This window comes from Pristis pectinata, chromosome 21, assembly GCF_009764475.1.
Source record: "Pristis pectinata isolate sPriPec2 chromosome 21, sPriPec2.1.pri, whole genome shotgun sequence".
NCBI classification, from domain to species: Eukaryota; Metazoa; Chordata; class Chondrichthyes; order Rhinopristiformes; family Pristidae; genus Pristis; species Pristis pectinata.
Window position 1 is genome coordinate 4,709,410 of NC_067425.1, and position 24,218 is coordinate 4,733,627.

General features: G+C 39.1%; 1 protein-coding gene across 1 annotated transcript in view; it reads right to left on the reverse strand.

Annotated features, from left to right (window-relative positions):
- The window catches only part of brip1 (BRCA1 interacting helicase 1), a 394,954-nt gene that overhangs the window by 333,867 nt on the left and 36,869 nt on the right, over nucleotides 1–24,218 (reverse strand). Inside the window, exon 7 of the mRNA XM_052035938.1 lies at nucleotides 11,491–11,775. Within this exon, the coding sequence (XP_051891898.1) occupies nucleotides 11,491–11,775 (285 nt within the window). The remainder of the gene's footprint in view (nucleotides 1–11,490; nucleotides 11,776–24,218) is intronic.

The following is a 24,218-nucleotide window of genomic DNA, read 5'->3' on the forward strand; positions in this document are numbered from 1 at the left end:
CTTTCAAATGTAAATAGTTCCAGACCAATGGAAGACATAGATGTAAGTAACAATATCAAACCAGAAAACAATCATGAGAGAATTTACTTGCAGATACATAAAAAATGTGAAAAGCAAACAAAATTAGTTATAATTAGATCTTGAACATGGGCCTATATTTTTCAAGTTTGATGAAATGCAGTTTGAAAAAACTTTACTATAAAGACTTAGTGAATGGTTTAATGAAATAATTCAGCAATTATTGAAAAGAGAATTGAAAAACAGAGTTAATCATAATTTAACGCGATTTGATAAGTAAAAGCAGTCTTATGTCATAGACTCGTATTGACTTTTACCAATTTTTTTTTTAATCGATGCACCATAAGAAAGCATCCTTTCTAGATGCATCACGGCTTGTTATGGCAACTGCTCTGCCTGAGACCGCAAGAAACTGCAGAGAGTTGCGGACACAGCTTAGCACATCACGGAAACCAGCTTCCCCTCCATGGACTCTGTCTATACTTCTCGCTGCCTCAGTAAAGCAGCCAACATAATCAAAGACCACACCTACTCTGGACATTTTCTCTTCTATCCCCTCCCATTGGGCAGAACATACAAAAGCCTGAAAGCATGTACTACAAGGCTCAACGACAGCTTCTATCCTGCAGTTATCAGACTATTGAACGGTTCCCTAGTATGGACTCTTGACTTCACAATCTACCTCGTTATGACCTTGCACCTTATCGTCCACCAGCACTGCACTTTCTCTGTAACTATAACACTTTATTCTGCACTCTGATTGTTTTACCTTGTACTACCTCAATACATTGTGAATAAACAATGAATTCATCTGTATGAACGGTATGCAAGATAAGTTTTTCACTGTACCTCGGTACATGTGACAATAATAAACCAATTTACCAGACTTCATTTAAGTATAGGAGATGGAATGAGCCCAACTCAATCTTTACTTCTGGCAATCAGGATCTATTGGTGAGATACACAAAGTAGCTGGAGGAACTCAGCGGGTCAGGCAGCATCCATGGAGGGAAATGGATAATCGCCGTTTCAGGGCGAGACCCTTCATGTCTCCACTATTGGTGAGAGTAGTACCTGATTGGTGCCCATTCTGAGCAAAGGGGAAATAATTAGGCTTTGTGAATAGCACTGAGGGTGAACAAGTCCATGTTTACTGTCACGGGCATATATACCCAGGGCCAGGGTATAAATGCCACGAAAATAAGCTCTACGCAGCAGCACAGTACACTACAAACATAAATTAACATAAACTTAAACTAACATAATTGCACATAATTTAGACAACAAAATAAACATACCAACATTAATGGCAGTTGAGGAAAATATATTCTGAGGTAGTATTAGGGCTTTTTTTTCCAGGACTGTTCAAGAACCTGATGGCAGTGGAAAAAAAGCTGTTGTTAAACCATGAGGTGTGGGTCTTCAGGCTTCTGTACCTCCTACCTGATGGCAGCAATGAGAAGACAGCATGGCCCTGGTGGTGGGGGTCATTAATGATGGATTTGCCTTCCTGAGATATTGTCTCTTAGATGTCCTCGATAGTGGAGAGAGCTGTACCTCTGATGGAACTGGCTGAGTCCACCACTCTCTGTAGACTCTTGCATTCCTGTGCATTCCTATTGCAACTTTTTGAGGAAATTACAAGCAGTCTAGACAAAGGAGATGCAGTGGATGTTGTGTTTTTAGATTTTCAGGCGGCCTTTGACAAGGTGTCGCACATGAGGATAAGAGCCCATGGAATTACAGGAAAGTTACGAGCATGGATAGAGCATTGGCTGATTGGCAGGAAACAGAGTGTGGGAATAAAGGGATCCCATTCTGGTTGGCTGCCGGTTATCAGTGGTGTTCCGCAAGGGTCCGTGTTGGGGCCACTTCTTTTTACGTTGTACATCAAAGATTTGGGTTATGGAATAAATGGCTTTGTGGCTAAGTTTGCTGATGATACAAAGGTAGATGGAGGGGCAGGTAGTGTTGAGGAAACGAGGAGTCTGCAGAGAGACTTGGATAGACTAGGAGAATGGGCAAAGAAGTGGCAAATGAAATACAATGTTGGAAAGTGTATGGTCATGCACTTTGGTAGAAGAAATAAATGGGCACACTACTATTTAAATGGGGAGAAAATTCAAAATTCAGAGATGCAAAGGGACCTGGGGAGTCCTTGAGCAGGATACCCTAAAAGTTAACCTCCAGGTTGAGTCGGTGGTGAAAAAGGAGAATGCAATGTTGGCATTCATTTCTAGAGGAATAGAATATTAGAGCAGGGATGTGATGTTGAGGCTCTATAAGGCATTGGTCAGACCTCACTTGGAGTACTGTGTGCAGTTTTGGGCTCCTTATTTAAGGAAGGATGTGCTGACGTTGGAGAGGGTTCAGAGAAGATTCACTAGAATGATTCCAGGAATGAGAGGGTCAACATATGAGGAATGTTTGACAGCTCTTGGGTTGTACTCTTTGGAGTTCAGAAGAATGAGGGGGGGAACCTCATAGAAAAATTTCGAATGTTAAAAGGCCTGGACAGAGTAGGTGTGGCAAAGTTGTTTCCCCATGGTAGGGGAGTCTAGTACCAGAGGGCATGACTTCAGGATTGAAGGGCGCCCATTCAGAACAGAGATGCGGAGAAATTTCTTTAGCCAAAGAGTGGTGAATCTGTGGAATTTTTTGCCACAGGCGGCTGTGGAGACAAATTCATTGGGTGTATTTAAGGCAAAGATTGATAGGTATCTGAGTAGCCAGGGCATCAAAGGTTATGGTGAGAAGGTAGAGGACTGGGGCTAAATGGGAGAATGGATCAGCTCATGATAGAATGGCAGAGCAGAATGACTCGATGGGCCGAATGGCCGACTTCTGCTCCTTCGTCTTATGGTCATTGAAGTTTCCACACCAGGCCATGATAAAACCAGTCAGAATGCTTTTCCACTGTACATCTGTAGAAGTTTGTCAGAGTCTTTGATGACGTGCTGAATCTTCTTAAACTTCTAAGAAAGTAGAGACACTGTCACACATTCTTCATGGACCCAGGATAGATCTTCTGAGACGTTGACACCCAGGAACTGGAAGTTGCTCACCCTTTCCACCTCAGACCCTTCAATGAGGACTGGTGCTCATTTGCCAGACTCACTCTTCCTAAAGTCCACAATCAGTTCCTTGGTTTCGCTGACACTGAATGCAAGGTTACGACACCACTCAACCAGCTGACCTATTTCACTCTTGTACGCCTCCTCGTCACCATCCATGATTCTGCCAACAACAGTGGTGTCATCGGCAACTTGTACATGGTGTTGGAGCTATGCTTAGCCACACAGTCGTAGCTACAGTATAGAGAGAGAACAGGGGGGTAAGCACGCAGTCCTGAGGTGTGACTGTGTTGATGGTCAATGAGGAGGAGATGATGATCTGTACTGACTGAGGGGATGATGGTGTTGAACACTGAGTTGTAGCCAATGTAGCCTGACATACATGTTCCAGTTGTCAAGGTGGTCCAGAGCAGAGTGGAGAGTCAGTGAGATAATGTCTGCTGTAGACTTATTGTGATGATAGGTGAATTGAAGCAAGTCCAGGTCCTTACTGAGGCAGGAGTTGATTCAAGCCATAACCTAACTCTCGAAGCACTTTATTATGATGGATGTAAGCGCTACCAGACAGTAGTCACCCTGATCTTCTTGCACACTGGAACAATTTATGCCACCTTAAAGCAGGTGAGAACATTAGTCTGCAGAAGTGGGAGGTCGAAGACGTCCCTGAATACTCCATCCAGTTGGTCAGCACAGTGTTTTAGCACTCGACTAGCTACACCCTCAGGGCCTGGTGCCTTGCGAGGACTTACCATCCTGAAGGATGCTCTGACGTCAGCCTCCGAGACTGAGATCACAGGGTTGTCGGGTGCTGTGGGGCACAGGTGTGTCATTATTCTCCCTCTCAAAACGTACATAAAAGGCATTAAGCTCATCAGGGAGTGATGTGTCATTGCCATTTATGCTAATCGTTCTCACCTCGCAGGAGGTGATGGCATGCAAGCCCTGCAACAGCTGTTGAGCGTACGTTTCTGTCCAGCTTCATCCAGAATTGCCTCTTTTCTCTTGCTATAGCCTTCTGGAGATCATAACTGGAGTTCTTATAGGTCTCTGTATCGCCAGTCCTGAACACCACAAATCTCCCAATTCATCCAGGGTTTCTGGTTTGGGAAGACTCAATGTTTTTGTGGGCACACACTCGTCCATGCAGATCTTAATGAAGTCAGTGACGACTGTAGCATATTCATTCAGATCTTTTGATGAGCCCCTGAATGTGGCCTAGTCCGAGTCAAAGCAATCCTGTATGCACTCCTCCGACTCCCTTGACCATACCCTCATGGTCCTCTCCACTGGTGCCTCACTCTTCCGTCTCCGCCTGTATGCAGGAAGTAGAAGCACGGCCAGTTGGCAAGGCAGGAGAGATGGACAGAATTCCTGAAGAGGGGCACAGCCTCTTCAAGGTTAGCACTCCTGGAAGAGAAGTGCCAGTAACTTCAAAAAAAAAGTAAATGCTGGAAATGTGAAATAAAAATAGACAATGTTGGGGTGGTGGTAGAGGCTGATACAACAGAGACATTTAAAAAACTCTTAGATAGGCACATGGATATAAGAAAAAATGGAGGGTTGTGGGCTGTGTAGGAGGGAAGCGTTAGATTGATCGTGGAGTAGGTTTATATAGGTTGGCACACCATTGTGGGCCGAAGGGCCCGTACTGTTCTATGTTCTAATGTTGGAAATGCTCAACAGGTAGGGCCGTGCCTGTGTAAATAGAAGCAGAGTTAACATTTCAAGTTTAAGCCATAACTCAGTTTCTCTTTCCACAGAGGCTGCCTGACTACTGGGTGTTTCCAGCCTTTTCTGTTTTTAGGTCAGATTTCCAGTATCTCAATTTTTTGGTTTTCAATTTGTGTACAGCACCTTGGTCAGACTCTTTCTAAACTAAGACATCGTGTTCTGGGCAACCCTGTTGCCCATATACTGATCTCAAAGGGGGCAGACAGCACACATTTATAATATAGTTAGCAAGTTATAAACAGATAAAATAGAATAAATACAGAGAAGTTACCATTTTTGCTGGAAATCTAGAATGATGGAAACTTAAATCTAAACCTAGGAAATTCAGGACAAAGTGCAGTGGAAATGTGGAATTAGCTCTTCCAAAAACCAATGGATCAGATGAAATTTTCGGACTAATGCTCAGCAGAATTTTATCATTACAGATTAGTCAAGAATAATAAACTCCTGCTCCCATTTGTTAAAAAGAGAATAGTATTTCTCCCTGTCCTCTGCCATCATTTTTCCCTCAGTTAACAGCACAAGAAAAAATATTTTAATTTGGTCTTCTCATTGATGTTTGTGTTGTTACTGCAAATACACTGGCTGCTGTGTTTAGCTACATAACAACTGAGTACATTTCAAAAATAACTAATTTACTGTTAAAGTGTTATACTAATCCAGATTGTATTTTACTTTTAAACAGTTTTATAGGTGCCAAGTCTAGCTGAAACTTGCCATTTATTAACATAGTTGGGTCAACTCTAAATTAGACAAGGTTTCCAGTTTCACCATGAGAGTGAAATTTGATTCGGTCTTGGGTTGTTCCATTTCTATTCACATTTTAATCTGCTCTGTTATTTATATGGCATTAGTGAAAAGAAAATTCCACGCCCTCTGGGCATCCCAAAACCTTTCGCACTCAGTTAATTACCTTCGAAGAAAAGGAATCACAGTTGTGATGGAAGCAAAAATACCAGTTAATCTGCACAATGCGAAGTCCCAAAAGGAACAAATGAAATAGATGAATTGTTAATCGGTTTTGATGTGTTGATTGAGAAATGAGTGGTGGTCAAGACATGGAGAATTTTCTTCTTTTTAAAGTATCATGGACCTTTTATATTCAACCAATCTGACAAATGTGGCATTGACTGAAAAGATTCACTGCAAATATAGAATGTCAAACAATTCAATTTTCATTGTTAATATCTGTTGCAAAATCTACCATACTGTGGCATTTACTTTTTTATTTTTTCTTCAATTCTATTTTCACTATCGTTTCCTCCCAAGAATTAGGTTTGAAATTAAATCAACTTCCATAGAAACAAACTGATAAGCCTCAACAATTTAAACCTAATAATTAAAATCAAGCATTTCATAGTGAAACAATCTGTGGTCTTCAAGCCAGATGTGTTGAGGGGTTTATATGCATTTCATGAGCAATGGCAATGTAAAAACTACCACTTGCTCTTCCAAGATAAAATATCAAAAACAGATTTTTATATAGTTATTACCTACTTAATAAAAGGATCCAATTTCTTTGATTCTACACTTTTCAAGTCGGTTTTGGCCTTGCAATGACAACAAGACTCGCTAGCCTAAAGCTTGCCAGTACTATTACTTTCAACCAGTTTAAACCAGTTTTTATAATTGTATTTTCCTTTAAAAGAGAAGTAACAACAATTTCATGTAATTATTTATTAATGTTTTAATTCCCATTTTCTTAACTCCAAAGCTAAACTGAACCATTTAGGCAAAATGTTAGCTTGATGTATTGACACTAGCACATTATGCCATTGAACTACAGAATAGAGGACTTTGCTTTACCTGCCATCTCACTACTTCAAGAGTTTCATCACCTAAAGTTTCAAACCTTTGACCAACATGACACCAGTGGAAATGAAGCACTTCCAGCAAGAAGCGATGGAGGAAAACACGGAGTTATTTCAAATGGGTCAGATCGTGCTTAATCCAGCGCATCGTCCACAGTAGCCACCAGTCCTTTTCCTCTGACACACTTAATTTTTGTTGACCACTGGTCCAACCGTTTGGGAAGCTTTGTTGCCATGGCAATCCCACAACATTGAGCAGGCCATAAGCTGCAACCTGACTTCAGCTAACGTATTCTGAGGTCTTACCCACTTTGACACTCTCCTGACTATTTGCTGTGATCAAAAGCCTTTGAACAGTTTTCAAATGTTTCTTTTCAGAGATAAAAAAAATTGTTCCAATGGACTTAAATAATAAAAGAATTACATGAAGGTATCATAAAGTCCTAGAAATTAATTTAAAATATTAAGGAAAATATTTTCCTTGATATTTTAAAATAAAACACTAAATTGCACTTACCTCCCATATCAATCAAAGTCAGTGTCCATATTTAAATGAGTGAGTCATGAAAATTGAAGTTTTTTTTTTATTTTTATCCTCAGCTCAGGATCTTTGTGCTCCACTGATGTGCGCAGTGCTGAATCTCACAGCAGTGCAAGACATCAGATGTGCTGGCATCCGACTTCAGCTTGCATCTGACTTTGGCATTTTAAGGTGCAGGTGTTTCAATCCTGACCTCCAGTACTGCCTGTGTGGCGTTTGCATGGTCTCCCATGACCGCATTGGTTTCCTCCACTTCCCAAAGACATGCAGGTTACAAGGTTGATTGACCATTGTAAATTGCCCCAGATGTATAGATGAGTGGTAGAATCTAGGGGGAGTTGATGGGAATGTGGAGGAGCAAAAGGACTGAGGGTAGGATTAGGAGCAAATGGGTGGTCAAAGGTCAGCACAGACTGAATGGGCCAAAGGGCCCGTTACCATGCTGTATCTCTTACATGACTCTACTGCAGTATAATACGGCCTTACAGTAGCATTATTTTACTTTATATTCCAAGTGAAGACCTCTGCTAGGGAGTTTAAATTGTTAAATCCATCTCCCTCATCATTAAATAGAGAAAATATGAATTTCATATTAACTCCCTCCTCTCAATCACATGCTGTGACAACACTGCCATTATAATTTATCCGAGACCATTAAATATGCAAACAAAATGTAATCTCAGTCCATTAAAAGATGCAGTTTGTAGTCCTCACATCATACAACTGCATTACAAAGGTTAAACATTTCCATCCCTGTAAGATTCTGAAAAGTTTAAATTTCAAGAGTCCCCACAGAAATTAGTTCTCATTAAAACTATATATTTTTAAAAATTTATCTTAGCAAAATGCTGCTATATTCAAAATAAAACAATTTTAGAAGTCCACACTACTAAAAAGAAGGAATAATTGTGAAGGTATGCAGGGCAGTTTTATAAATACCGCTTTTAAAATGGCACATATGTGAAAGGCAACAATGTTAATTTGAAACACAGTACTTGAATCAGTATATCCAGACAAATTCTCTGAATGAAATGATCTTGGGGCATTTCAACACTGACACCTGCAGAAGACTGATGGCAGATTTTGAAAGATCATCCATTACAAGGAGAAAACAACAGCTATCAAATCACTAGAAGTGTGATCGCAAGTTAAATGCATCTTTAAATATCCTCCATTCACAATCTACCAGTTATCTATTTATCATCTTACCTCCGTGAGGATAATACAGTGTATCTAAACAGACTCATCAATGGTGACAGTGTAATTGCTGACCATTACAATTCTAATCTTCCTTCAGGCTGTAGAATGTGTAAAATAAATGCTCAACTCTACCTGTTAAGCACAAGGCTGTTTTTTGTCATTTTGACATGAACTATAACACAACTCAATGATTGAGTGGCTGTATTCTTCATGTAATTGCCCACCTGGGGCTGTGGTAACAAGACTGCTTAAAAGGTAAACTGTAACATAGGGTTTGTATTACAACAGTTGACAGTATCTGACAATAATTCAGTTGTACACAGTGGTCTATTAGACTCTTCTACCACACCCGATCCCCAAGGACTATTGTTCAGTAACTCCTTCCCTTTTACTACAGGTAAACATTAAAGTATCTATTCACACAATGCCCGTTTCCTTTCTTTAATAAAATTCCCCAGAGTCAATGCTTAGGAATTCCAGCTGATACCTAGCATGAACTTCCTGCAATTAGTAATACTGTTTATAACAGTATATTCAGTTCTTGCTAATGCTATGATCCACTGGCAATTAACATTGACAAACATACTAGTAATAAAACTTAGTAAGGAATTAATCTTAAGTCAACCTTTTATAAAAATTTGTATACTTTGTTTTGTCAAATGGAATGCATAATCAAAGCATGTTATGAAGGATGCTAGCAGAGACAAATGAATTGTGAATCCAAGCTTAAAAAAGTTCATGTGGATCTTGGGTCCCGTCAAGAATTCGGATCTACAAAAGCCACAAACCAGAAGTAGTATCCAAGCTGAAAATCAAAGCATTTCCCAAAAATTCTCATCAACTTTAAAACCCATTTTTCCAATCTTTACCACATAGCATACTAACAACTCTCAGAGATTCTAGGCTTCTGGTTTGTTAAACGTAAACTACAAAATGCTCATTCTTACCGTCCGTTATAAATCCTAACTTATATTGCTACTCTTCTGAATATGGTGGAGAGTCTAACCTAAATGTGATGCCCGGGCTTATAAATGCAGTTTGCTGCCAAGAAATATTTTCAAAGAATAAAACTACAGCAGTTCCACAAATGTGGGACAACCCACAAGTGCTTGACAGGCAATTAGCTACTTTTGAATGTAGGAAATAATATGGAAAATACAGTAGCCAAGTCCCACAACAAAATATAAATAATCAAAGTGATGCTAACTGCGGATAAACACTGGCCAAGACAAGGTAGGGAACTCCTCTACTTTTCTTCAAATAATGTCATATAATTTTTTTACCTCCATATGGGATTTGGTGTTATAAGGCTAACTGGTTATTGTAAATTGGTCTGCCACCAATCCCTCTACAGGCAATCAGGAAAGAGTTGACGGCACAAGAGAGGGAAAATAGGTTACAGGGAAAGAAGAGGAAATGGTACTGATACTAATGTCCCGAGTTAGAATATACTCAACAGGCCAAATGACCCCCTTCTATGTCATAGGAAAATATGAAACAATGTGAGACTAGTCTCACCCAAAGATGGCACTTCCAAAGAAGGCAGCACAGCCTTGGTATTCTAGGCTAGAGTTTATGCTCAAGTTTCCAAATTTTGCCTCAGGCAAGATACTACCACTTACATAGCACCTGTTACATGGCTGGATTTGAGAATCCTGACCTCTTTTTTTTTCAGGTTTTCCTTTTGTTTAAAAACTTGCTTATTGACTTTTCTTATATAATGTGCACAGCATCTCCAATAGAACACAAGAATTAATAATATTTACTTTATCTAGTATGGAATGTAAAATATATTAAACACATCTTTTAAATTCCCCCGTGACCCAACTTTTAGCTATCTGTCAATTACTCAACTTTTAGTTATCTGGTTGGAAGCTCAGATTGGATCAGCACTACGAAGGACTGCAATTTTTATTGCTAGTTAGAAACCCATTTGTACCAACCTTCCATCTTTCTTTGAATCTGGACCACATCACCTGTTTCCTGACCATTAATCTGTACATTATAGAGAACCCAGTCAAACCGCACAAAGTCAGATGGAAACCTTAAATTCAGTCAATAATCCAGAATAATCATGGAATCCACTGCCAGATAACCATACTAGACTGCCCATCACAATCCATGGGGGTCATCAATCTCACCAGCAGACCAGATCTACCAGATGGGGGTAACACAGTGCTATACATGGGTGGGCATAGCTGGAAGCCCTCCATACTAACTCCATAAAGTCTTGTGGCATCAGGTCAAACAAGGAAAGGAAACCTTCTCCTGACAACCACCTATCACTGAGAGGACACTCAGCTGATGAATCAGTGCTCTGCCATCTTGATCAACACCTGGAAAGCACTGAAAGTAGCAAGGACAGAGAGGAATGCAACTTCAAAATCCAACACTTACAGTGTTTGTAGCACCAGCAAAGAAACCGGCAGGCTTAGACCCAAAGGAAATAAGTGCTAAGTTAGATCTGCAGCATGTAGCCAGTGAACCATCACCAGGGATAAAACTATATGACCTTGTCCTTGTCCTGACAATCTACCATTGCAGATGCTTCTGTCTACGGTAGAATTGACTACCAAGTCCTTGTGGAAACACTTTCCATTGGGTTTTGTGGCACAATCATTCTAAAGGGCATGGATTCAGAACAGACCTAGCCAGTCAAGTTGAGTATCTAAGAGGCACTATGGGCCACCAGCAACAATAGAAATCTACAGCATTATAATCTATAAACTCATGTCTTGGCAAATCTTTCATTCAACTGCTACAATCAAGCTAAGGGATCAACCCTGGTTCAAATGAGGAGTGCAGAAGGGCATGCCAAGAACTGCACTAGGTACACCTAAAATTAAAGGTGTCAACCTGGTGACCCTGCAACACAAAACTACAAGCATGTTAAACAGCAAACCAGCATGCAATTGTCAGAGCTAAGCAAACTCACAACTAACAGACAGAATTGAAGCTCTGTAGAACTGCCACACTTAGTCATGAATGGTGGATGGACAGTTAAACAGTTAACAGGAGGAAGCAGCTCCCAGAACATCCCCACCCTCCAGTTCCTTGGAAACTGGATTAGTCCAAAGGAAATAACACCTGTTCCGATAAAGAGAAGATTACTTACATCGTTCCCCTCCAGGAGCTCCTTGCATTTTTCATTCCTATTGTAACTATTAGAGACCTCAGGGTGTATACAGGTGTGATCTCTGCTGGACAGGATGGTCATTCGAACATACGAGTAAGCTGTACGCCGAAGTTCATGAGTGATCTGTGCTATCTGTTTGTGCGTGCGAGTGCCAAAAAATATTTTTGGGACTTGTGATTTTCCATCATTCTTCCCTTTGGCAGCACTTTCATCTTTTCCATTTGTCTTCAAACTGCAAGTACATAGGTTGCAGGGGCTAGATACCTGCAAGGACAAGTAAGAAAACCATTTAATCACTGGATTTATTTCAAATATTTTATGCCATTTACAGTTTACATATTAATCATTCTAATTATTTTAAATGTAATTAACAGTTTATTAGTATTGCTTTGCACCACATTTACAAGGCAGATATGAAACCATGGTAATTGTGTAACTAGAGAGAAAAAACAGTTGAAATCAAAATATAAACTAGAGTTTAGGTGAGTGGTAGAATCTGGGGTGAGTCAATGAGAATGTGGGGAGAATGTGACTTCATAAGTGGATTTAATACACAATTGAATTTAGAAGCAGTCAATGACCAATCCAAACCATTACACTTTATCCAATTCAATATCTAGCAGAGAGTTACTCCACCAAATAAAAGTTTATTAGACCATTGTTATAAAAATCTATACAAACATCTTCAATCCATTAACGTAGCTCCAATTCTTAGCAGAATTACCAAAACAAATAAATCATGAGTAATGAAAACAGGAAATGCTGAAAATACGCAGTCAGACAGCATATGTAAAGAAAGAAAAAGAGTTGACATTTCAGGTCAAGGACTGTTCAAAAGAAAATTAAAAATGAAACAAATTTAAAGTTCCATGCAAGAGAGATAGTCTGTGGTAGGATGAAAACCAGATTATATGACATACATGCTGGAAGTACTGACTGAAAGAGGGTAGTAAAGGTTAAAATAACAAAAGGTGTGTCTGGAGGTGTAAATAGGAGATAACTAAGTTTGAAATATTCACTCATCTTCTGCTTGATCATTTTGCACTTGTTCATTTGGTTAAAGATAGTGTCACTGAGGAGCAAACTACATTCTGCTCATTTACCAATAGAAAGGAGTATGTTTCTCTATATCCTAAGCTACTCCATGCTGTTCTATCACACCATTCCAAAGCCTACTGACTCTACAAGCTCTAGCACAGATGATGTTGATCTGAGGGTGGAGTCCAGAATACAAATGCTCCTTTCTTTCTTTTATACTGGTTAACCTAAGTGCACTGAAGATAGTGACATGGCATTAAGAATTGAGGGAAATCAAAAGTTTCATCAGCCCTTCAGTCATGCCAACAAGCAAAATATAAACCCCTCGAAGAATTCAGCTGGTCAAGCAACATCTGTGGAAGCAAGGGGATGGTCAACGTTTCTGGTCAAGACCCTGCTTCAGGACTGAGAGTGCAGATGGAAGATAGCCAGTATATAGAAGTAAGAGGGAGGGGTGAGACAGACTGGTAGTTGAAAGGTGGAATCAGATTGCGGGAGCGGGGGTGGTGGTGGTGGTGGTGGTAGAAATGAGGAGAAAATAGCCAGGCAGCGAAGGATGATGGGGGGGGGAAATGTTGAGACAGAGGCTAGTAGGTGATTGGTGGAAACAGACAAAGGGAAGTGATGATGTGATGATGAGTAGATGGAACCAGTCAAGGGGAGGGGAGGGGATAGGAAAGGTGAACCAAGGGAAAAGAAACCCAAATGGATAGGTATGTGGGTGATGGTCAGATGGGACACGGTGGGGGAAGGCAACTTGGTAACAAGGGGGCAGAGACAGAAGAGGTGAACAAAGAAAGATAGAAATAGAGTGGAACCGGTGAGCGTGGGAAAGGAACACGGAAGAGTGGGTTGCCTGAAATTGGAACATTGGATTGTAGGTTATCCAATTGGAATACGGGGTTATGTCCTTCTAGTTTGTATTTGGTCTAACCATGGCAGTGGAGAAAGCAGATGACAGACAGGTTGGGAATGGGAAGGGGAAGGGGAATGGAAATGGCGCGTAACTGTTGCGGACAGAGCGCAGGTGCCCAGCAAAACAGGTTGCCTAGTCCATGCTTGTTCTCAGCGATGTAAAGGAGGCCACATCACAAACACTGAATTCAATAGATCAGGGTGAAATAGGTGCATGTGAATCTCTGCCTCACCAGGAAGGGCTGTTCAGGCCCCTGGATGGTGATGGAGGAGGGGGTGAATGAACAAGCGTTCATTCATGTTGGAGCTGGCAGAAATGGTGAAAGATTGTGGAGACCAGTGGGGTTAAGGCGAGGACTCTTATCTCTATCGTGTCTGAGGGTTCTGGTTGGAATGAGAGAAAATGTGCTGGAAATAAAGGAAATGTATGCAAGGTACTCCATCAACTACGACAGAGGGGAAGCCATGTTTCCAGAAGAAAGAGGACATTTCAGTGGTCCTAGAATGGAAAGTAACATACCTATCCAACTGGATTTCTTTCTCCCTTGGTTCACCTTTTCCTCTAACCGCACCCCCTATCTGGTTCATATACCATCATCATTCCTTTATCTGTTTTCCACTATCACCCTACAGCCTCTGTCTCAACACATTCTCTCCCCCAAACCTGGCTCCAGCTGCCCATCGTCCCTCTCCCCAACTCACTTCTAATATACTGGCCATTTCTCTCTCCACCTCTCAGTCTGATGCAGAGTCTTAACCCAAAGCATTTGTCTCCACAGATGCTGCTTGACCTGCTGAGTTGTCTTTCAGCAGTTATGTTTTGCTCCAGGTTCCAGCATCTGCAGTCTCGTGTCTCATGTCAAAAGTGGCTCAGGAAATTGCGTCAGAACAGATGGTTCAATAATAAGCCCAATTCCTGTCTTTGTATTGTCCTTTACCTTTCTAGAATTAGATGCAGTCATTACCTAGTCATCAATGGAACCTGAAGGCTGAACAAATCAGTTCTAAATAAGGTATTCATCAAAACTTTGAAATCTCTTTTTTGCTCCATTAGCAGGAAAATATTGCAGCTGAATAAGGATGTTCATATTTTTATACTTAATCTCAAACTTTAACCTGCTCCAAGTCTCCATTCATTTGGCCTATTTGGATTCCTATGAATTATTATCACACATTAGTTATCAGTAGACATTGCATCCGGTTTCCTATCATTTGAAAATTTAGACACGTTGGACAAAATTCCACGCTCTGAATTATTTACAAAGCATCAGCAATTCCAGTCCTGACGACAACAGATTTCCAATCTGGCATCACCACACATAACAATGAAAAGCTGCCTTTTTATTCCAATCAAATTAGTTCAATGATTGTATTTTAGTGTGATATAGCCAAAATCATTCTGAAATCCAACATCAATCAATTGCCTCCAAAGTTATCTTGCAGAACTCCATTATGTATTCCTACTGGTTTAGATTTTTTGCTTCTCGGGCTTCTTTAGTCTGTACTCCAGCCAAACCCAAGATTCAGATTTCCCTATTGACAAACAGGCTTTTGCCTTTTAGTAAAGCACGGAAAGAAATACATTCTTGCGGGTGAACATGGATTTTGTGAAAGCTAACTTCAGTTGAGATAACAATTTTTAAAAACATAAAAGAGACAAAGGGAGAGAAAGAGAGTGAAAGGGAAGTCAGGGAGAGAGAGGGGAAGGAGAAATGAGGAGAAAATGAGAAGAGAGCGCAAATAGGGGAGAGAGATAAAAAAGAGAGGAAAGGGAGAAGGAAGAAAAAGAAAAATGGGAGGAAATGAGAAGAGTGAAAGAAAGAGACGGAAAAGGAAAATGAGAAAAGAAGAATGGCAGGAGGAGAAAACAGGAAGTTAGAAAGAGTGAGAAGGAAATACGGAAGAGAGAAAGAAAGGGAGGAAGAGAGAGAGATATAGAGAGAGAGAGACAGACAGACACAATAAGAGAGAGAGGGGAGAGTTAGGGGAATATGAGAAATGAAGAAAGTTAGAGAAAGGAGAAAAGAAAGCCAAGTGACAGGGATAAGATTGATGGGAATAAATAAGAACTCAGAAGCAAATGTGAGAAAGGGGAAGTTCTCAATTGTTTTCTGACAAGTTTGCAAGTATCTTCAATGACAGATAGTTATTCAGCTATAGGGCAATTCTGTACCCTATATCCAGACCAAGAGCTCCAAGTGAATACCCCTTTCAAGCTAAAGGTTTGCATCACAATCCAAGATTTTGTTATCCTTAAATTGTTTTTAAGGCCATTTCACACCTTCAAAGCTAAAAATTGTCAACTATAATTGACAACCTTTTAATTCACTTAGTTTCATTTTTTATTCCATCACACTTCTCCAGTACTTTACGAAAAAGGAAGCATGCAAATAAACATAAATACATGAGAAAAGTTTACTTTGAAACTGTAACCTTTGGCATATCATGTGGGAAAATTCACAGATTTCTATTTTTTAAAAGATCATAACTCATAAAAGCATGCATTGTATCAACTAACTAGAAAAGCCAAATGATTTTTTCAGAACAGCTCATAGTGCTGGCAAAGCCTAGCAGTCTATCAGCCAGAACCATATAGATTTGTTACTGTTTTACCATATTTATGGATAACCTCAGATACCCTCTCAATTCCCTCTTCATCAGCTGTATCCTACTGTATAAACAAGCCTTATAAGTAAAAGTGAGGAGCTTATCCTTTTCATTTGCCAAATTAAACATTGGAGCCCAGCAATATTACAATCCCAATTTACAATAAAAGGTTTCCTCTCCCAAATCTTGATGTTAGAACATGCAAGATGTGAAACAGTCTTTACTCATTTCCCAAACTGGACTAAAAGAGCCAGGAATATTTTCAGCAATTGAGTTCAGAGATTTATCATGTTGCTAATCTATGCTGCTCACCTCCAAACCATATCAATCAAATAGAAGAAATATTGCCGCTTTCAACTTAAACCAGTAAGATCATCCTTCAGTAACAAATGCTAAGTCACTGTTTAGGTTATACCACAATACTGAGGATCAACTTGTTTTTAGCCTCTGATCTATGGAAAAGCAAGTTCAAATTACCTATCATTCCACTCAACTTTGTCTGCTATTAAATATTACAATACATGAAAGAATGGGGGTAAATGCGACCCATCCTGTGCAGTCAGTTATTAGAATAAAAGGTCAGTGATGTGCCAAATAAACAGCCGTTCAAAGCAGCTAAAGTTACATCACTGCAGGAACTCTAACATTCTCCTCTCAGGTTGCCAATAACAGCAGATTTTGTTACACTACACTGCTGCACTAAATAGCCTGATCGAAATATCCTGCTTTATATTGAATAATTACCTATTTCATTGAAAGGATAAAAAGAATTATGAATGGGGCTCTTGTCAGCAGCTAGGCAGAAAAACAGCTGACACATGGGTGTAAGTTATATGTGCACTGATGTCTGACCATGGTTTGTGCCACAGAGCAAGACTTGCAGCTTGTAATGAAGACTGCATTAAGTCTTTAAATCCTCATTTGTTGAAAGTGTACAGCACATTCATGATTCTGAACATGACACTCAAAAAGTTACAAGAAATCAATGCAATAAATCAACTTAAATAAAATGTCATAATGACAATTTTTTTTTCAATTTTAAGTGTTATTGTAATTTTCAAAAGATTTTTCAAACTATTTGCAAAGCATTTGCAATCATTCAGGAAAGGGCAACATGTATTTGCCTATCCATAATTTTCTCCATTTGTGTGACGTTTACATCAATAACCGGTTTTAGTTGCAAAGGCCAGGGAGCCTAAGCAACTATTGATTTAGCCACATGCTTAAAGTTATTTTATTTTCCAGCTCAAACATCTTGAGTGGCACTGATGTCAAAGGTGCGAAAGCCCTTCATCATCCAAAATACTGCTTCCTTAATACATGGAGGGATTTACTGTAGTAGCAAATCAGCTTATTTATTATTAAATAGACTGCAAAACATTTCTTTGTTCTGCTACACAAACAGTGAATTAATAGATTGGCGTGCATGTTATTGCAGCATTGTCTGTTATTTTTTTTCCATTTTGGTTTATAATCACAAATTGAAACTTTTTGACACTTAACAACTTCACAATAAAATAAGGAGTAAAAAACCATTTCCCCCCTGCCTCCCACTTTATACAAAATTGAAAAGGCAACTAACCAAGACAAGATGCTACTTACATCAGAATGGCTTCTACCTTTCGTAACAGTGCTCAAATCCAAAGCTACAAATTTGGCTATCTGGTTAGCAAATTATCATGCACATTTTTAAGAACATAATCCTTATCTAAATCAATGTGAGGTGATTGTCAACAGAACAAATTAACTTCTAGGAAGACATGTAAAGGAATTTGATTGGAAGTTGGAACAATGAAAAAATGACTATTTTTCTTCACAGAACAGGTCCACAGTATATTTCTTCTCCCCTTAACCCCCACTTGCCAATTAAAGAAGCAGAGGAATTGGCAAGTGTTCAAAAGGACCTGGATGATGCTGGGGCCTGATACTAAATATGAATGGGCTTCAACATTTTGGTTTTGACCATTAACAACTTAAAAGTACCTCCAAAGACTTAAAAAAAATGTTTTCTTTTTAATTTTGTTTTTACTCAGTGGATTGACATATTTTACGATGTCAACAACATACTTTGTAGTTAATCGTAGCTTTCAGAAACTGAGTATTGTGCACAGACTACTGATCAATCACATAATATTTTTAAATAAAGTAAAATAACCAATTTTGTAAAACAGTAATAACTGAACAAACATTCTCAAACTGAATCAAAAATAAAAACTGAATAATTTCCTCATCACGGAGGTTTGAAAGGGCACAAGATCTTTAAATGAGACACATGCAGCCTAGACTTAAACAGGTAATTTAATTTTAACAGCAACTGCAGAACTGTAGGATCAGATTCAAAATTAACTAACTCCTAACAAGAGATTTTCTTTCACACAAAATATTAAGTGTGTCAACTAGACTCCTTGCAAAAATAATTAATTCTCATCAGAACAGAAAGATCACAAAAGTATAGTGTAAATGCTGCGAAGTTTAAATACAGGCAATCCCTGCATTACAGAGGAGTTATGTTCCTAGAAAACAGTCTATAGCCACTGAATCCAATGTTATAAGCAGAGGTGCATCCCTATGGGATGTTTTTCTCTCATATTATCAGTGCCCTACATCCATTATTTAACAGCTGAGGCCAACATTACACTTGGGGATTGGGGTGGGAACAAGGCTTGTGCAAAAGAAACAACAGATTTCATCAATTTTTATTTTTAGTCACTTAATACTGTTGGGCAATAAGATTTAGGTATGATGTCACCACATCAATTGGGTTGGCAGTTGAATCCCTCCTTTGCCACACCCTCTCCAGTCTGAGGATGTGTGAACAGACGTCTTAGAGTGCAGCGCTGCTGCACTCTTCATCTGCAAGGCATTTTCACTGATGTGCAAGGCTCGTGGATTAGGAAAGGGTTTAGGAAGCGGGGATATCAGAGAAAAGGTTTTGGGAATCAAGGATCGGAGTTCATGGGAGAAGGGGTTGCTATAAACAAAGAAAATGCTGCAGATGGAGAAAGAAACTGACAATGTTTCAAGTCAGAAATCTTTTCTTTAAACAAGTGTTAAAATGATGTAACAGATTTCAAGCAAATAAAACAAGCAAAGAATAAGAGGAAGTCTGAAAGAGAGGAAGACAAGTGATTAAAGAACAAAAAGGATCATGATGCACATCAAAATGGAGTGGTAAAACTAAGAAGATGAATATAGGAACAAGAGAATTTTCATCAGCACCTCCCATCTGCAAATAAATGAGGCAAGCACAAATAACAAATATGGAATTGTTGAACCCCATGAGGAGTCCAAAAGATTGTAACAAGCTTGATCAAATGTTGTTCCAAGTTACCATCAGTTTCATTGAGGAACTAACTACAAAAGGACTGAGGACAGGAAGACCAGTGGAGTGGAATGTAGCAGTAAAATGTCAGACAACCAGGAATGAGCATCACTCTTGCAAATTGAACACAAGTGTTAGCAAAGCAACTAATCAATTTGCACTGAATCACACTAAATAAAGGAGAATGTGTCATGAACAGTAAATAGTACATTAAACCAAAAATACAAGTAAAATTGTAAGAAACGTTTCACCCTGCATGATGGGGAAGTGGTGAGAGGGCAGATAGTCCATTTCAGCACTTGTGGGAGTGGGTGCCTCCAAGAAGAGTAAGAAGGGACCGGGGGTGGGAAGGATGGATTTTTGCGGTGGTGTTTTATTGTTTGGAGGAACATGAGCTGTTGAGTACAAAAGCTGTTTCAGTAGAAGGCAAGGTCAGAGCGAATTGTGCAATGGCTCCGAAAGGGAGGAGTAAGAATGAGAGAGGAAGTGTAGGAAATGGGTCAGATATGGTCAAGAGCACTGTCAATCACGGTGGAGGATAAATCAGAAGAAGTGGGCATAATAACATATGAAGGATTTTGAAGAAACTGGGAAAACAGGACAGGAGTCCTCGCAGGACGCAGCCTTGGAAAAAGGAAGGCAATCCATACAGAATGTTGTTGCAAGAAAGTTAATTAAATAACTATGGATGAGAGTGAACATCTTACTGGTTATTAGCCTATTCCCAGAAATGGAGATGGGAGAAGTGGGGTACCCAGATGGTATCCTCCATCTGGGTATCCCAGAAAACATTATGTATTCAGAAGATCAGGCAAAATCTGTGAAGAATTTAATGATAATGTCAAATTTAAACTAAAAAAGAGTGCTGCAAGTTCAGGTAGAGGTAGGTTAAAGTAAGTGAGAAGAGAATTGGAAACAATCAACATCATGAATAATACCCATTTAGTAATGGCGCTGAAGATGATTATGTTATCCTTGTCATTGGAGAGAGATTATACAAGACCATGAACTTTCCAAAGGAAGAAACGAAAATAGTGACATACGCAGCTACCTTTAAAAATCCCATGGTTCAAACACAAGAAAAAAAACAAGAACCAACTACTCACTTTTTTGGTTAATGAGTTGTGCACAGTCTAAACAGATATTGATAATGAATTACTTTCAAAATGAAAGAGGAATTTTAAAAGTTGGCTTTGAGGGATTAACAGCATGTCTAGCAGTTAAAATACTGTGTGGAAATTAAAACATGGTACTTTACACAAGTGCATGATCAGCTTCTGTTTACCCCTTATTTACAAGCTGCAGTTTGCATTTACTTTGAGACAAATATGTGTAAAAGCAAACAGAGTTCATACAAGGAATTTAAATCGGAAATGATTTTATAATCCCTATTGTTTTTCTATGCCGCTTATGGATTAGTAGCGATTTATCATCTTCTAAGCTTTTAATACCTTACACCCATACTGTTTCACCCCAAAGATAGCAGTTACATTTTCTACATTGAAGTAATCATGATGGAAAGCAACCACCTAAATCCACTGCCAACAGATCATTATGTCAAATCACAGGTGGTGCCACCATTTTCACAATATTTAGTGTGGTTAAGCGTTTTTCTTGGCTCTCTGTAGCATTCTTTGATTACCGGTTTCTCATTACTTATATAATCCTTTGCAAACAAGGATTCCTTTTCTTCCCATCTCTATCTTGTCAGTTTGGTCCAAGTAAATTTTTTGCTTGACCTCAATGAATTATCTGCATTATGGTGTTGCTGGGTACTGGCTACATTGATGCAAGATGTCACAAAAACTGACACCGGAATTGTTGCCAAGGATTAATACCACATACTTGTTTCAAAGGCCATTTTTAAGCAATTGTTATATGTACGGAAAGGTGTAACATAAGCAATATTTGCATAGTCTATGAAAAATATTTCAATGTTTTTGTCATACTATACATCTGTGGAATTACGGTCTTTATAATTTTAGACACTTTACTATACCTCCCTCCTTTTCTTTGACTAAGATTAGGAAAGATGGAAATTAATTTTCAAGAGTTTCTGTCACAGAAACTCAAACAAGTTCTTTGGTGAATGATATACAATTGAAGAACATACTTTGACCTACAGACATTATAAAGAGATGATTTCACTTGCACCTTCAGTTCTCTGTAACATTTATATAACTATGGTTTGAATACATGATGCAATATTAAGGCTTATCATAAAGTTTATGAAAATAATTTTCCCATTTTCATTCTATTTCAGAAATTCCAAAGCCAAGTATGTTCTGAGAGATCCTGCAGGCAAACATATCTCCATCTATTGAAAAGAAAAATGCTGGAAATCTAAAATACAAACAAAATAGAAATATTCAGCAGGTCATGCAGCACCTATGGAGAGAGAAACAGTTATGTTTCAGGTGATTAATGAGAACATATTCTATTCTGCAACCATTTCAGCCATGCCCTCTTCTGTGGGGAAGCTTTTTGTTCCCCACTTAACACCTCCCCAATACCAGGCACAAAGAAGGAAATTCCAAATATCATGAATCACAGACTCACTTGTTTCTTACTATTTTACCTACAGCATGCCTGAACATTGTTTTAACAGGGCACAACAATAATCCATGCCAGAGGATATATTCTGATATATTTAACAGGCTAATTTCCTGTCACTTCCACATGAAGTAAATCTTCATTCACACAGGTACAAGAAGAGCTATTACCAGTCAATCATTAATACTCAGCTCCACAATGAAATGCAGAGTTCCTTTCATAAATAGCTCTGCAATGAATATTTTGATCTTGTACTGTTTCATATCTACAAAACAGGATTTGTTCACAAAGATCCAATCTAGACTACTCCTACATTAGTTAATTACTTTATTATTAGTTACAAGTAATTCTTAAGTCCAATTACAATCCTTATATCAACCACAATCTTGTTCTTCTGCCTGCTACCATTTCAATCCAATGTAATAAAAATATCAAAGTTTAACAGTTCAAATTTTTTTTTTTTAAATTGCAGGTGCTGGAAATATAAAATAAAAATGCTGAAAACACTCCAGCAGGTCAGGCAGCATCTGTGGAAAGAAAGACAGATTTAACATTTTGTTTCCAAGACCCTTTGCCAGACTCTTGTTCATACAAAGGATCTCAAAAATAAAATGCCAAATCTGTTTCTCCTTCCACAGATGCTGCCTGACCTACTGAATATTTCCAGCATCTTTTTTTATTTAACAGCTGAAACATCTCTTTCACACTGACATAATTCCTAAATCTCATCATCGTTTCATACTGTAGACAGACATTCATGAGTTAAGCATCATCAATCTATATTACTATAGATGTCAACAGGGTAGGAGGAGGCTAAATGGGCAGCAAATGAGTACAAACTGCATTTATCCCATTGCAAATCTGCCTCTTATTGGTACATAAAGGAGCACTGGTTTCAAAAGCATATCACATGATGCCATCTGTAGAGAGACATAAGAGACTGCAGATGCAGGAATCTGGAGCAAAAAACAAACTGCTGATCGAGCTCAGCAGGTAGAGCAGCATCTGGAGGGGGAAAGGAACTGTCAACATTTGGGTCAAGATCTGATATAGGTTCTCAACCCGAAACATCGACAATTTCTTTCCCCTCAAAGATGTTGCTTGACTTGCTGAGTTCCTCCAGCAGTTTGTTTTTTGGTATTGGTATTGGTTTATTATTGTCACTTGTACCAAGTTACAGTGAAAAACTTGTCTTGCCTACCGTTCATACAGATCAATTCATTACACAGTACATTGAGGTACAAAGAATTTAAATTTAAATTTAAAAGAGTAGAACAATTATAGCAAAAGTAATGAGTAGATCTGCAGACAGCAGCTTGCAACAAGTCACCATGCTCCAGCACCATCTAGCAGCTAGCAATGAGAAAGGGAACAAAAAACTAGAGGGCATAGGTTTAAGGTGAGAGGGTTAACAGGGACCTTAAAAGGGGCAACTTCATCACACAGTGGGTGGTGAGTATACAGAACAAGCTGCCATAGGAAGTGGTTGAGCAGGTACAGTAACAACATTTAAAAGACATATGGATAAGTACATGGATAGGAAGGGTTTAGAGGGATATAGGCCAAACACAGGCAAATGGGAGCAACATAGGTGGGCATCTTGGTCAGCATGGATGAGTTGGGCCAAAGGGCCTATTTCCATGCTACCTGTAGGGACATTTTTATAGATTGTGCTCAATCTGATCCACCAGAATCTGTCCTTGCCCACTGCCAATGCCACCTCTACCCCACCTAACAACGTTAATCCCACAATACACTTACCTTACCATCACAGGATGGACTAGGCCAAAAGTCTCCACTTCACAGCTCTTCCACAAAGCAGAGTGAACAGCCAATGGTAAATAGGCCTCAGGCGGTGAAACACAAGGCCTTAACCTCAGACTGCCCTGACAGACTTTGACAGCTTACTGCTCTCACAGATATGATACATGGTTTTAAATATCTCTGATATTCAGATACACTTAAAAACAAAATATTTACTAAGGAATAGATTTAGATAAATAAAAAAGACACCGAGTAGTGTTCATTAATTTAAAATGTGTACAGCAAAATAAAGAAAAACAAAAATACTTTGCTGAACTTACCTTCTTAATCAAGGTTGGTGATCTGATTCACTAGATACAAAGTGCATCAGGCTACTACGCTCAGTACATTTATGTGCCAGTCCTGGAATGAATGGCAAGTCCAATAGTGGAGTGGGACGTCAGATGTACCAGCAGCTTACATCAATGCATTTTCAACTTCTGCACTCCAGCTCACAGACACAGAAGTT